Below are 13965 nucleotides of genomic sequence, written 5' to 3' on the forward strand. Positions count from 1 at the left end.
GGGTAATATGTAAAAGTACACTTAGCTTTGATGCTGTTGTCTTAAAATTACTTGCATACATTTTTACTGCTCATGTGACAGCTTCTTAAGTTGGTATATATTTCCTCGATCTGGGGGGGGGTTAGTTGCTAACTTCTGTGAAGTTAGCAAATTATAGACAAAAATAAGAGATCTAATGGCCTCTGGGGTAGAATTTATAGTTCCTCTACTTACACAATTAAGACCAGTTTGTGGAACTTCAGTTAAAATGTTGAGCAAGGCGGAATAAAGAAGTTGTGCGATACCTACTCTGCTCAAAATCCTTAGCTGCTATACGGTTTTAAGATTGCCTATTTTAACTCAAAGGATTTTAAAGGACACTGAAAATACAAAGGAATGTAAGCTGAAACACATACCTTTGTCAATAGAAGCTTAGCCAGCCAAGGCTTCTAAAATAAATCTAAAATAAATGAGTTGATTTACACAGGTGCTGTGTATTTATAGTTTCTTGGTTGGATTTTTGGTTGCCTGGTGGAAATAAAAGTCGGGTAACACTCAATTTATTTTAAAAAATCAATTTAGGGTTGTTAATGTGACTTTTGACTAAAATGTAGCCCACTCAGATACTTTGTGTCAAAACAATATTGGAGCAGGATAGTGGTGGAATATTCTTCATCTAAAATGCAGTCAAGAATTGTCCTAACAATTCTTCTGGTCAATCAGTACTTAACTATGTCATTCCAAGAACTGTTCTTGTTTCTTGAATCCTTATATCTGACTGTGGGGTGAGGATTTACTCTCTCCCATATTAATGTTCTGCAGGAGCAAACTGGGAGACAGAGGAAAGGTACACAAATTCACCACTGCTGAGCCAAATTTTGATATGTAGAAGAATGTAAAATAAGAAAGTTTGTTAAAGACTGGCAGCTAAGAGAATTATGAAAGGAGTCACAACTACCCCTCTTTCTTCCAGCACATGAAGGACTGAAAATGTGCTGGCCTGTCTGTAGCACAACTGATGACTGGGATATAAAAGAGAACTGAAGAAAGCTAGAAGAAACTGTGTAGATTCCCAAGCTGTAGTCCTGGTTGAGAGATGAGTTGAAAGACACTGCCTGGAGTTTCAGGAATCATGAAGTTATAGCAAAAATGGGCAGGTTAAACACAAAGGAATTACGAGGACTAACTGGTATGCATTAAGAGCTCTGAGGAAATTTAGAAGTCAAATAGTTGGATTTCTAACAGCAGCATGCTGTCATTATTCACTTCTCCCAAGTGAATAATGACAGGACCAGAGGAAACGGTCTGAAGTTGTGGCAGGGGAGGTTTAGATTAGATTTTGGGAAGAATTACTTTATTGAAAAGAGTGGTCAGGCACTGGAAAAACCTGCCCAGGGAGGTGCTGGAGTCACCATTCCTGGAGGTATTTAAGAAACATGTAGATGTGGCTCTTCAGGGCATGCTCTAGTGCCTGAGATAGTAGGGGTTTTTTGTGTGTGTGTGTGGTTGGACTCAGTGATCTCAGAGGTCCTTTCCAACCATGATGATTCTGTGCAAGTTTTCAGTTCTGTAGTACTAGAAGGTGTAACTGTGGTGCCAAAACCCAATTGCTCTGGGGACCTTGAGAACTAGAAGCAGGTTAATGTGTTGTCTCTACCAGACAAATTAATAGAAATTGTAATAAAATAAATTTTCTGTAATGTGAATTCTTGCTGTATATATTTCTTGTTGTATTTTTTGTAAGAGTCAGCAAACTTGATCAAATCAGTAATTGACTGGGCATGGATGAATAACTGGCCAAAACCAGACAGTTGGAAAAAACTCATGCTAATGATAAAAAGTATTCAGGGTAATAAGAAGAAGGGCTAATTGGGAAAAAAATAATGGGGGAAAGGCCTTATGAGATTTAGTAATTATGCAGTAAATTGTCAGATGGTATTCACTGTAGGTAAAAATGAAGCAATGCAAGTGAAAAAAGCAGTCCTGTGTTGTCATACAAAATGAGAGGCTTTGAGCAGGCTATTAGCACTGAGGAATAAGACCACGCAGTTCCATGATAACATCAACTTGTTGCTAGGCAGCAGATCAAAAAGAAATGAAATACTAGGAATTATTAGAAAAGGAATAGAGAACAAAACAGGACGTAATTATGACAATGCATAAATTACATGGTTCACCCACAAGTTGAGTATCATGTGCAGCTCTTCTCCTATCACCTCAAAATAGTTACGTTAAAGCTGGAAAAGGTTCAGAAAAGAGCAGTGGGGGTGATGGAGTTGATTCTTTATAAGGCACAATTAGGGAGACTGGAGCTCTTCAAGAAAGAAATTCTGGGAATGAGTAAATCACTGGAAGTGCAGAGAGAGCAGAGAGAGATGGAGAGTAAGATGAACTGGGGACTATCAATTGAACCTAGCAGGAGCCAGGTTCAAAACAAACTAGAAGCAGCACTTCTTCAGGCAGCGGGTAGTAAAGATATTGCCAAAAGACCCTGAGGGTAACAAGAAGTTGATGGTGCCTGGGGGCAGGCTGGATGCATACTTGGAAAAGAGATACACTGCACGCTGATACGTAGCCAAATTACTACATAACAAGCCACAAGTGATTAGACAGTAAAGTATGAAAACAGATTGAAGTATTGTTTATGCTTGATTTATCTTTTTTTCTTTCTTTTTTTTTTTTTGTTGCTGTATGTAACTTGTTGCCACTCTTAGAGTCAAAATGTAGGAATAGGCTGAAATGATAAACTGACTTCAGCTTAGCTTTGTCCTAGTTCTCCAAGGTGCAAAATAAAGTCTGTGACAGAAATGAATATCATGCTATTTCAGATAAATCCTAAAAAACATCATCCATATTTAAATTCATACTTAAATTATCTTATTTTTCATTACAGGGATAAGTAAATTTTTGAAAGTCTCTGGTAGTCATGTGAATCTTCAGAAACATCTTTTAATATGAAAACATAGCACCATAACCCTCTAACAATGTCCCATTCAGACATCTCAAATTAAAAATATTTCTAAAGCATTAAAAAATATACACCTAAGCAAAAGCACGTCTTGGCTGTAGAGTTTTCTTCCCTTTCAAGAAAACTTATTTCTCAATAAGTGAGAAATTCTTTTTAACTTTTTTAACTTTCTCTTAAGTGTTCTAAAAATCCATCTGTCAGGAAAAAATATAAGAGGTTTCTCAGTTACGCTAAAATATGTATGTGAATTGTAAAACTGTTAGTTGGAGGAATTATTCTTTGGATGTCAGTCTGTATTGGCAGTTTGATAACTGTGATTTGGTAGCACTAATATTCAAAGGACTTTTACAAAAGAAGGTGGAAGGTGTTCTATAAAAGCAAACCTGTTCTTTATGAAAACTTTGTTTCCATATACAGATAGCCATTTGGAAGAATTTCCTACTCTCCTTCACTGTGCAGCCAGATTTGGATTAAAGAACCTTGCAACGTTTCTACTGGATTGTCCTGAGGCCCCGTTGGCTTGCAGAATAACTAACAAATATGGTGATGATCCAGCAAGCATCGCTGAGAAGCACGGACACAGGGAGCTAAGAAAATTAATCAAAGAATTATCAGTAAGTCCATATGCTTTTTCATATGTTATCTATACCTGGGGGACTCTGATGATGTACTGCTGAGATCCCATAGTGTCTCCTCTTGCAAAGCCTAATATATTGTGTCCTTCTGCGTGAAAATATTATTATACACTCCTGTCTCAGAAAGAGGGGCCAAAGTGGGGTACAGCTGCTTTCTTTGTGCACTGTCAGAATGGAGACCAGAGCTTTTGCACTGCTTGAATTTCAGGCAGGTAATGGAAGCAAGGCAGTGAATCAGAAGTACTTTATGTGGTGCTTTCAGCGCCCAAACACGGGTTGTTTTGTAAGTAGTGTAGCCCAACCATGTGGAGTTAGGAGAAAAGACTGCTTTAAAGTGACTCTGAACTCTCTTGGCATTGCTGCTCTTCAGCATTCAACAAAGAGTGGTTGTCCTGCCCTGACTGTCCACTCCACTCTGAAGGAAGGCTGTATCTTACCACACTTTGTTAGATGGAGTAAATCATTATTCAGTTTGGGTATGTGTGAGGGGTTCTGGACAATAGTTGCTTTTCCACATGAAAGATAATAGAATAAGGGTCTGTCCATAGTTCTAGCACACAAACTATTGCCAATAAAATCTAACAGAATTGGCAGTATAAAAAGCAATATACCATAGTAACATTTGGGAGCTTTAACCTATTTTAAGTCTTTATTGTGCTAACTCTAATATGAGCAGAGATGATAATTCTTGCCCCAGAGGTTTTAAAGCCTAGAGAACAAATCAGGTAAAACATATATCGAAAGAAAGACAGGATGTGCGTGTTGGTAAAGGGGAGCCTATGTTGTGAAGACCTGGCTTAGCTTTGCTGATGGTGTAGGGGGGGTTGTTGTTTTGGGCTTTTTTGGTGTTCTTTTTTTGGTGGTTTTCTTTTTTTGGTGGTTTTCTTTTTTTGGTGGTTTTCTTTTTTTGGTGGTTTTCTTTTTTTGGTGGTTTTCTTTTTTTGGTGGTTTTCTTTTTTTGGTGGTTTTTTGTTTGTTTGTTTGGACTCCATGTTCACAAATGATAACAAGAGAAGAAAATACAAGGAGTAAGAAAGCTACAAGTTTTGCTTTTCTGTTAACCGATCATCTAGATGTAACCACGGATAGACCAAAGATAACATTTGAAGAAATATAAGAATCATCTTGGTGTAACCGTGGATAGACATAAGACCAAAGATAACATTTGAAGAAATATAAGATAATAGCTGTGTAGATTATGTCGGAGAGAATGTTTTGCATGACTAAGGAGGAATATGCAAGAAACTTAAGGGTAGTTTAATGTAGAAAGAGATATCATAAAGAATAGAAACACTGACTGACTGAGATTAGTTATCAAAATTCTGGAGCAAGGGCATAGGGTTTGGTCAAGTTTTTCTTGGGTTGGGATCTAATATATAGCTGAAGAAGAGGCACTGGGGAAAATGAAGGTAAGTTTACTTTGATCAGTGTTGAACCATGAAGATGACTTTAGCAGTGTTTTAGGAGCAAATTTTTTGTGTAAGTTCAAGAGGAAGAAAATTGCAGACTCTAGAGCCTGAAAGTAAGGGATTTTGACAGTGATCGAGATGCTGAATGAGAATATGCCATTTAACTTTGTTGTTGTTGTTGAACAGCTATTGGTAAGGCTCTGAAAACACTGAGGTGGGGCAGAGGGAGAATATATGCAAAGCAGGTATTTCTCCTTTCTTAGTACTGTTAAAGAAAGCTCTTGCCTAATTAAGGATGTGATTTGGTGTCTTTTCTGAAGTGGTAGAATATTTCCTTGCATTTACTGGACAGCAGTGTTTTATGAGCAAATTTTTTTTTTAATGAGTTCAAGAGGAAGAAAATTGCAGACTCTAGAGCCTGAAAGTAAGGGATTTTGACAGTGATCAAGATGCTGAATGAGAATATGCCATTTAACTTTGTTGTTGTTGTTGAACAGCTATTGGTAAGGCTCTGAAAACACTGAGGTGGGGCAGAGGGAGAATATATGCAAAGCAGGTATTTCTCCTTTCTTTTGAACAGCTATTGGTAATTTTGAACAGCTGAGGGGGGGCAGGGGGACAATATATGCAAAGCAGGTATTTCTCCTTTCTTAGTACTGTTAAAGAAAGCTCTTGCCTAATTAAGGATGTGATTTGGTGTCTTTTCTGAAGTGGTAGAATATTTCCTTGCATTTACTGGATGATGAATCTGATCAGTTCTCAAAAGCACTGCAGAACTTTTTCTACTGACGGAGTGCAAAGGGGTGTTGTGCTACAGAGGTGATGCTTTTACCTCAGTTTTCAATGCTGTGGTTGAGATAAAATTTAACCAAAGAAAACATCATCCACCTTACCATCCAGAGTAAAGCTGTCCACAAAACCAAGCTGTCTTCCTGCATCAACATGTTAGTAATTTCGCATTTAACACTTTCCTAGTTGCCATTGTTCTCTCACAGTCATCCTTGCCCTAGTCAGACACTGGTCAGGGAGCTCCTGCCAGTAGCAGTCTGATGTGTAAGGTCAGGCCCCTCAGCTCTTGGAGTTTACCAGTTTGTCTTGAAGAGAATGAAACTGTGTTCCCCAGCATCCCTGCCTGTGGATCCGGCCAGATGCCATCTTTGTCTGGTTGGGTACCCCAGGTCCATGCTATGTGTAAAGGATTAGTAAGACTACGCAGACTGTGAGTAAGGTGGTATTTAACTTTCAGTGAGGTACCTAGATTGCTTTTCTAAGACAGTCATATGAGTCAAAGAGTTGAGCATGGAAACATAGCTTTCATGGTTAATTTATCACATTTAATGATTGTGGTTAATTCCATAGGACATTTATTTTTTTATGCTAATGTAGAAACTCATACCCCTGCACTTCAGATGTATCTTTGTTATGTACCCCACATGGGACTGGAGGTTTCAGAAAATGGGTAATTTGTTTCTTCCACTCATATTAAGCCTCGTGCTATAGTTTGGGTCCTCTGTAAGAGGAGACATAAGTATACATGGTACAGACAGACTACAACTGATATGTGTTGAGAGAGCACATTGCGATTCTAGAGTCTTTTTTTATTTTGGTAGACTGTCAGTGACAGAAAGTAGTGTTTGTGAGGGTGATATATTTCACTCTAAAAAGCGTGTAAAGTATGTGCATGCCTCTGATTAGCTTTTCTTTTTTAGTAGGATTAGTAATTGTCCTACTAAAGTCTCAGGATAAAATTATCAATCTAAACCATGGATTTATAATGGTAACTCTGACTTTATCCAGTGTAATTTTTCATTGAAAAGGTTCCTTCGTGGTACATATTTGCTATTGTTTGCATGTAAACAGTTAATAATAGTTGTTCTCTGCTCGTGGTGACTGCTCTCCCTAGTGTGAATACTTATACCAGCAGTGAAGTAAAAACAACTCTACTGTGATCAGAAGCATGTGTAGTCTGGTTGGGACATGCAGTTGTGCTACCCATTTTCAGTTGATTCAAATGGCACGGCTTACTAATGCAGCACAGGTACAAATTGGAGCATGCTTCAAGTCTGCCAAATGTGTAATATGGTATTTTAGAAATGTTAGCTCCAACCACTGGGAAAAAAAAATGTCTTATTTGTGTCCCCTGTAATAGTGCACTTAAGAACAAAAACACTTACTGTACTTCTGTAATTGATGGGAATGTGGAAAAGAAATATTTGCCTGGCTCTGAGCCAAGCAGAATTTAGTTTAACCACGTTCCAGGAACTTCCCGTTACAGCTGGAGTATTGAAATTGCTCATTATTACAGTAGAAGTACTTTTGTACTTGGCTTACCTCTCACTGTTCTAAAATTGTTACCTGTGTTTTGACATTCCTTTAAGGAATAGCCCCAAAATATACACAGTAATTCATCACTTCTATCATAAAGAGCAATAGGGATCCAGAAAAATGAGTGTATTAAAACATACATTCAATTTGTCCAAAATTATGGAAAGTATCTTTCATTTATCTTTGTGCTGGAGAATCCTTCGGGGAGTGAGAATTCCCTGAGATGGTTAGAATGAGAGAGAGAGCAGCAGAAGTGGCAACACCACAGCTACTATTTCTGCCTTCAAGCCCAGGGCTTTGCTGTGCAGCGCTCTTTGGAGGGCAGATCTGTGTTCAAGGGCTTTTTTGGAGATGTGGCTTTGCTGATAAAGGCCTTCAGCTCCCACGACCAGCTGGCTTACTGGAAAGGTGCTCAGGTGAGCTGTAGGAGTTGGCTGACTTGCACACTGGGCCATCAGTATGGCACAAGTTCCCTGTCCTTGTTTAGAGGGAAAACCTCTTTTCTGGAACTGGGCACCAAGAGTGTTGGTGTGGGGAGTGTTACAGCCACAGAAGGCAGATCCAGACTGCCTGGTGGGCATGCTGGGAGCATCTCCTGATCTGTGTCAAAACAAAGCACAAGGGAAGGATCATCTAACATGTAGCATGCACGTTGATGCAGCTGTATGAATGGATGGGAAGAGGTTTTAGTACCAGTGATATATGCAGGGTCATTAATTGCTAAAACATCACACCTTTTAAGAATTTATATAAATGTGTGCTCCCTCCCACAAGTGGTAGTGTCTGCCTTCTCTGTCAGAGTCCTGCATTTCAAACGCTCCTTGAAAATGTCTTCTTTGTGCTGAGGCAACATTGCAAGACTTGATCCTTTTGTGTTAAAGGTACTAAATTGACAGATCTGTCCCTAAGAGAGTCTTTAATAGAGACTCTCTAAAGCTCAGTTTCAAATGTGTTAATGAAGCAAATTGTATTTTTCTTGCCTTTCAGCACAAAGCCACCTAAATGGACATTCATTTCCAATTTCTACATGTTTCATTACAGTTTAGATGAAGTAATTCCCTCTTTCTATAGCATAAAAGAGGGATATCACCTAATACTCTGCGATAACATCCTGAATTGTTACTTTGTCTTGTGATTTTATTCCTTTATAGAACCAAGTACTTGAATATTTTTCATAATTGCTTTTAGGTTGAATTGCTTGAATCAAGCGTGTGAATTTAAAACTCATAAGAGACATTCAGTAGGAATGTCAGGCAGGAATCCTTGTCTTGAAGCATCTGAAGAGGGGAAATGATAAGCCTTCTGGGTGGCTCAAATGCTAGTAAGAAAGCCTGGAGTTGTTCTTGTTGTTCTTGTCCCCAGCTGTGGTCTTCTGAGCCTTTGTAAAAGTTCCCCCTCCAGAAAATAAAGAAATAACTTAAATGATGTTCTTATCCAGCACACGAAGGAAGACTTTAAAAAATACATGGGAGAAAATTTCTAAGCTTAAAGTAACTAATGAGGGGAGTATGTTCAATTTGTGACCTAACCATTTAAAATAGGAGGTCGCGCTAATAGCCAGTTTAAGCATTTATGCTTTAGTATGGGCGTAATTCTTTGTTCTGGCACTTTGAGTTGCTAGTTTCTGCCTTCTTTTACTGGGAACTGTGCTGCTGAATGTGTCGGAGTCAGGAAGATTACTGTGTACCACTTGTAGTATACATTGCAGTTTCTAAGAAAAATGCAATTCAGAAAGTGTTTTATTGGTTGTTTAATGCAAATAACTTCTGATTGTTGGCTTTAGCCTTTACAGCAGATTCCTAGGGGTGACATAAATGTTATTTAAATATAAAGACTGAAACAGTCATTTCATGTTGGCACCACACAGTCAAGACAGCACAAATTCATTTTTATTTTTAAAATACCCTCTAACGTTTCAGAAGTGTTTGTCTGAAATCTAAGGCGGAAAATGCAGGTTAATTGAGCATTTCTAACCTGCCCAAGATCTGTGGCCAGGCACGTGACAATCCAGTGGATTGATAGTAGAATCTTCTTCCTCTGCCACCAGTAAAACTCTGCCTGGATTTATTGTTTAATATAGAGTCACAGAATTGTCTACGTTGGAAGGGACCTTTTAAGATCATCTAGTCCAAACATCAACCTAACTCTGATAAAAACCATCACTGCAGTATGTCAACCCATCTTTTAAATACCTCCAGGGATGGTGCCTCAACCACTTCCCTGGGTAGCACATTCCAATGCTTAATAACACTTTCCATATAAAATTTTTTCCTCATATGCAATCTGAACCTCCCCAGCACAACTTAAAGGCATTTCCTCTTGTCCTGTCGCCTGTGACATGAGAGAAGAGATCGACCCCTGCCAGCTACACCCTCAATTCAGGGAGTTGTAGAGAGAGAGGTCTCCCCTCAGCCTCCTCCAGACTGAACACCCCCAGCTCCCTCAGCCTCTCCTCATAAGACTTACTCTCCAGACCCCTCACCAGCTTCGTTGCCCGTCTCTGGACCTGCTTCAGCACCTCAGTGTCTTTTTTGTGGTAATACAATTTTCTGTCTGTGTGCTTCAGGCACCTCTTAGGCAGCTATTGTAAATGTAATAGGTATTTAATTCTGTACTTATTGGTGAAGTTCCTTTAGAACTGTATAGATTGAGACAGTGCCTGGATAGGCCTTTCACAAGAAACTTGGGGTTTTTTTCCAGAAGGGAGAGTTATATCAATTCTTTCCTAACTCTGTTGAGGTGCATCCTGCAAAGTCTAGATCCATAGTTACAGAGTTCATTGCTGTTAGCAGTTCCCTCAGCAGAGAGGAACATAATCATACAGGTGGTCGTAATTTTCACTCGGAGCCTGTTTTATGGAAGGCATATGTTTTAGATAAGGTGGGCGGTGGGGGAGAGGGTTTTTGTTTCTGAAATGCTGAACTATATTTTTTATAAATCTTAGCAAACTTAAAGGATGGGCAGGGCTGTAGGTTGACAGGTAATTCATTGTAGTAAACCTCTCCCCTCTCATCTGTCTCACTTTGAAGTCAATGGTTGAACCAGAATACAGTGTTACTTCAAGCCTCTTCACCTTGATGAAATAGAATCTACAAATACAGTGTATTGTGGAAACTGAGGGGCCTTTTTTTCCTCAGTTGTTTTATGCAAAAAGAATCTTACCTGGCTTTGTAGCTACTATCACCAAATATTAATAAATCTTTAGATGGCAGGAATTCCTTCAGTGAGGGATTGAGAATGCCCCATCCCTGGAGGTGTTCAAGGCCAGGCTGGATGAGCGTTGAGCAACCTGGTCTAGTGCTGGGGGGTTGGAACTCCAATGATCTTTAAGGTCCCTTCCAACCCAAACCATTCGGTGATTCTCATGATGTGCTAGGAAGTTCTAGAACCTTATTGGGAATCTACTTTTTTGAACACAGAGGTATTATTCTTACATTTATGTTTAGCTTTGTGTTTCTATCTGTTGTATGTCATATGGCAGAGCTCCCCAGCAGAAAAATATTTTTAAAGATGGTTGCAATATCTTCCTGAGCTATTCATTTTTCTGCTGGGGAAGAACCACATGTAGAAAGATGAAGTGGGTATATATTAAAGAATCTTAAATGAAATTAATCTGATTGCTATCAATATTTGTTTAATTACTTTAAATGCTACTGTAGTATTGCACTGGCCCATAGCTCATTACTTTCAAATAGCTGGAAGAGTACATGAAAGAGAAGAGGATTAGTCTCATTTCTGAAATTCCTGCTAATCCACTAGTGATTCCTCAGTGAAGCCTGCTGGGATGTTATTCTTGCTGCACTATTTTAATGTTCAGAAATGTTGGTTACATGCATCCTTCGGTACACTGGAAGTTAGTTAATTGAAATGAGTAAGTGAATGTATTCTTTGATACTTTTTAAGTGACTGGGTACTCACAAATCAAATTCTTAAACTTCTTGAGGAATTAGAGCTAAGCCCTGTTTCTGCCAGCTGATATGATTTCCATCAGATGTTTGTTCACTGAGTTGTTGTTTTTTCTTTTCCAAAATTGCCAATGGAGAGGCTTCCCGTTATCAGTGCTTTGTGTCTTAAGATTTGATTTGAGGAGTTTATTGTTTTTATTTTAACTAGTTGACAAGGTTTCCCTTTTCTTTCACATGTTCACAGAGGGACATGCTCCCTGTGGTGGTAACTTGCTGGCAAATACTGCCTTTTGAGGTCAGACAGTTTATGTTTTAGTGAAGAGATAAGGTACAAACTGAGCATGGAAAAGCTTGGCTCTGAGGAGAAAAGCTAGATTTCTAATTTTAAAAAAAATCACAGTCATCCCTGGAAGTGTTCATGGCCCAGCTGGATGGTGCTTTGAGCAACCTGGTCTAGTGAAAGGTGTCCCTGCCTATGGCAGCGGGGGTGGAACTAGATGATCCCTAAGGTCGTTTTCAACCCAAACCATTCTATGATTACACTAAACATATTTTTAAAGTTTCTGTGTAGATTTTTATTCAGACTAGAACCTTGAACCTTAATTATGATTAAATCTTCTGTCATAACTATGCAATTGAGTGCAACTTCTTTCAAAAGAATGATAGATGGAACTGCAGATGTGGAAACCTTGCTTCTGTATGAGATGCCTACTGAAATTGCGTGTAATTTAAAATGAACGAAGATGTTTTTTTTAAAGAATTGTCTGATATTTTGTCTCATCTTTTGATATTTTGTAACTATAGAGGTGACACAGTGGAAGGCAGTTGTTTGCAACTCACCATTTCCAAAAGCCTTTACAATTTTTAAGAGAAACTTAAATGCTAATGGAATTTCAGGTAAAATGCTTGTGAATTCAAAGCAAGGAAAATTAAAAAGGGTTCTGTAATGATAGTTCTGTTCCTAAATGTATTTAGGATCTAAAATTATCTGCTTAGCTTCAGGTTTACTACACAAGGAAGGATTGCTGGGACGTTCCAGTGGAAAGTCTAGAAGCAACTTTTGGGTCTTATCTCTGTCAGTTCGAAGCAATATGAAGGTATATAACTATCAAAAAGCAGATTTACATTGATATAGTATATGCTCTCAGTGATCTGGAAGGAATCAAACATAGAATCATATCTTACAAGTTGTTGAGCAGAAAGAAAGATAGCATGTCAAAAATGCCTTTCTATGGCCCCTCAGAAGGGAAAAAACCAGAAACAAACAAACAAAAAAAAACACAGAGCAAAACTGTAATAAGGGGTTTTCAGCTTCCTGGGGGAAAATGAAAGAAAATTGGGAGTGGAAAGGAGATGCTAAAGTTATTGTGGTAGATATAATTTGTAAGCCAAAAACAGCTACCTTCTGAGTGACATTGTGAAATCTGGAGGGAGCTTTTTGATCTCAAAGTCCTATGAAAAACTAGATTGAGAAGCAAGAATTAATGAGTTAAGTTAGGTAAGAGGCTTGCCATGTCCTTAGCAACCTGAAGCTTCAGAGCTCTGCACAGATCTAATAGTGACTTACCAGCCTTTCCTACAGCTGTAATTTATTACTTAATTAGCAAAATTGTCTTTAGGCTCTACATCAATAAAATGACCATTAGGGAAAGGCATTTCTCAAAGCTACCAAGCCCATTATATGGAAACTGCTTAAGAAAATCCATTTCTGCCCTGCATAGCGTTAGTTCTGTTTAACACAGCCGTGCAGAGTCTCAATTTATAATTCTGTCTGAGGACCCTGCACAGAAGGCACACCGTTTCGCTTGTATTCTTCCCACGCCCATATATTGTTTTACAATATATGATTCAGTATTTCATTGCCAGGTCTCTAAGGTGTCTAGCAATAATAATTTCCTTTTCCTATGCTTGATGTGAACTTAATAATGGTTTCTGATTTCCTACACTCTACCAAACTCAGAAGAACATGTGGCAATTGGTATATATGCGGTGACTTTCATGCAGAAAGCCAACATGTTAATAGATTGCTTTATAATACATGTTTAATAAGGATCACAATCACTATAATTGAAATTGTATGCTGTGTCTGTAACAAACGTGGGCAGCCTTCCTCAACCCCATGAGCTACATGCCAAAATCTTTGTGTGGCTGGCAGCAGCAGCAGTGTACATATGTCAGAGGTTTGGGAGTTATTCTCAGGTAGAAGTTGTTCTCTACAGCTCTTCCTGTGAGTGTGAGGTATATAACTGGATCTTAGCACTCTGATGATGTCAACCTTGTGAGCCACCTTGGCTCAACGATTTTACTTGCTCCTGAGATTTCAGGTTATTTTGCTGCTCCAGTATGGTCTTTGGGTGACCTGCAAGCATCCCTGAAATATTAGAGAACTCTTTAAGAGCTGCAGTTCGCCACCTGTGGCCCTCTGAATTCCAGTGGAATTCATCTGTTATTAATAAATACCACCTTCTGAGAGCCAAAAGAATGAAAGCATACAGGAAAGTCTTGTATGGAAGACACCAGCAAGTTCCCTCCAGGCTACCTAGGAAAATGCAGAAATCGGTATCTGTATCAGGCATGGAATTAATATAATAAGTGTGATTCCTAATTGGATCACTTAATCAAACCTTAAAAGATCTTTTTTTAATGAGAGGTTTTTTTTCAATGCTGCCAGTTGATAGCATGTGCTGTCTTACGTTAATGGGTCAAAGGACTGAACAAAAGTTTCCATGGAGACTTTATATGAC

General features: G+C 38.7%; 1 protein-coding gene across 1 annotated transcript in view; it reads left to right on the plus strand.

The window, feature by feature from the left end:
* BANK1 (B-cell scaffold protein with ankyrin repeats 1) overlaps positions 1-13965 on the plus strand; it is a 153710-nt gene that overhangs the window by 72153 nt on the left and 67592 nt on the right. The window contains exon 8 of the mRNA XM_014940406.1: positions 3365-3561. Coding sequence (XP_014795892.1) covers positions 3365-3561 — 197 coding nt within the window. The remainder of the gene's footprint in view (positions 1-3364; positions 3562-13965) is intronic.

This window comes from Calidris pugnax, unplaced genomic scaffold, assembly GCF_001431845.1.
Source record: "Calidris pugnax isolate Ruff unplaced genomic scaffold, ASM143184v1 scaffold34, whole genome shotgun sequence".
Lineage (NCBI taxonomy): Eukaryota > Metazoa > Chordata > Aves > Charadriiformes > Scolopacidae > Calidris > Calidris pugnax.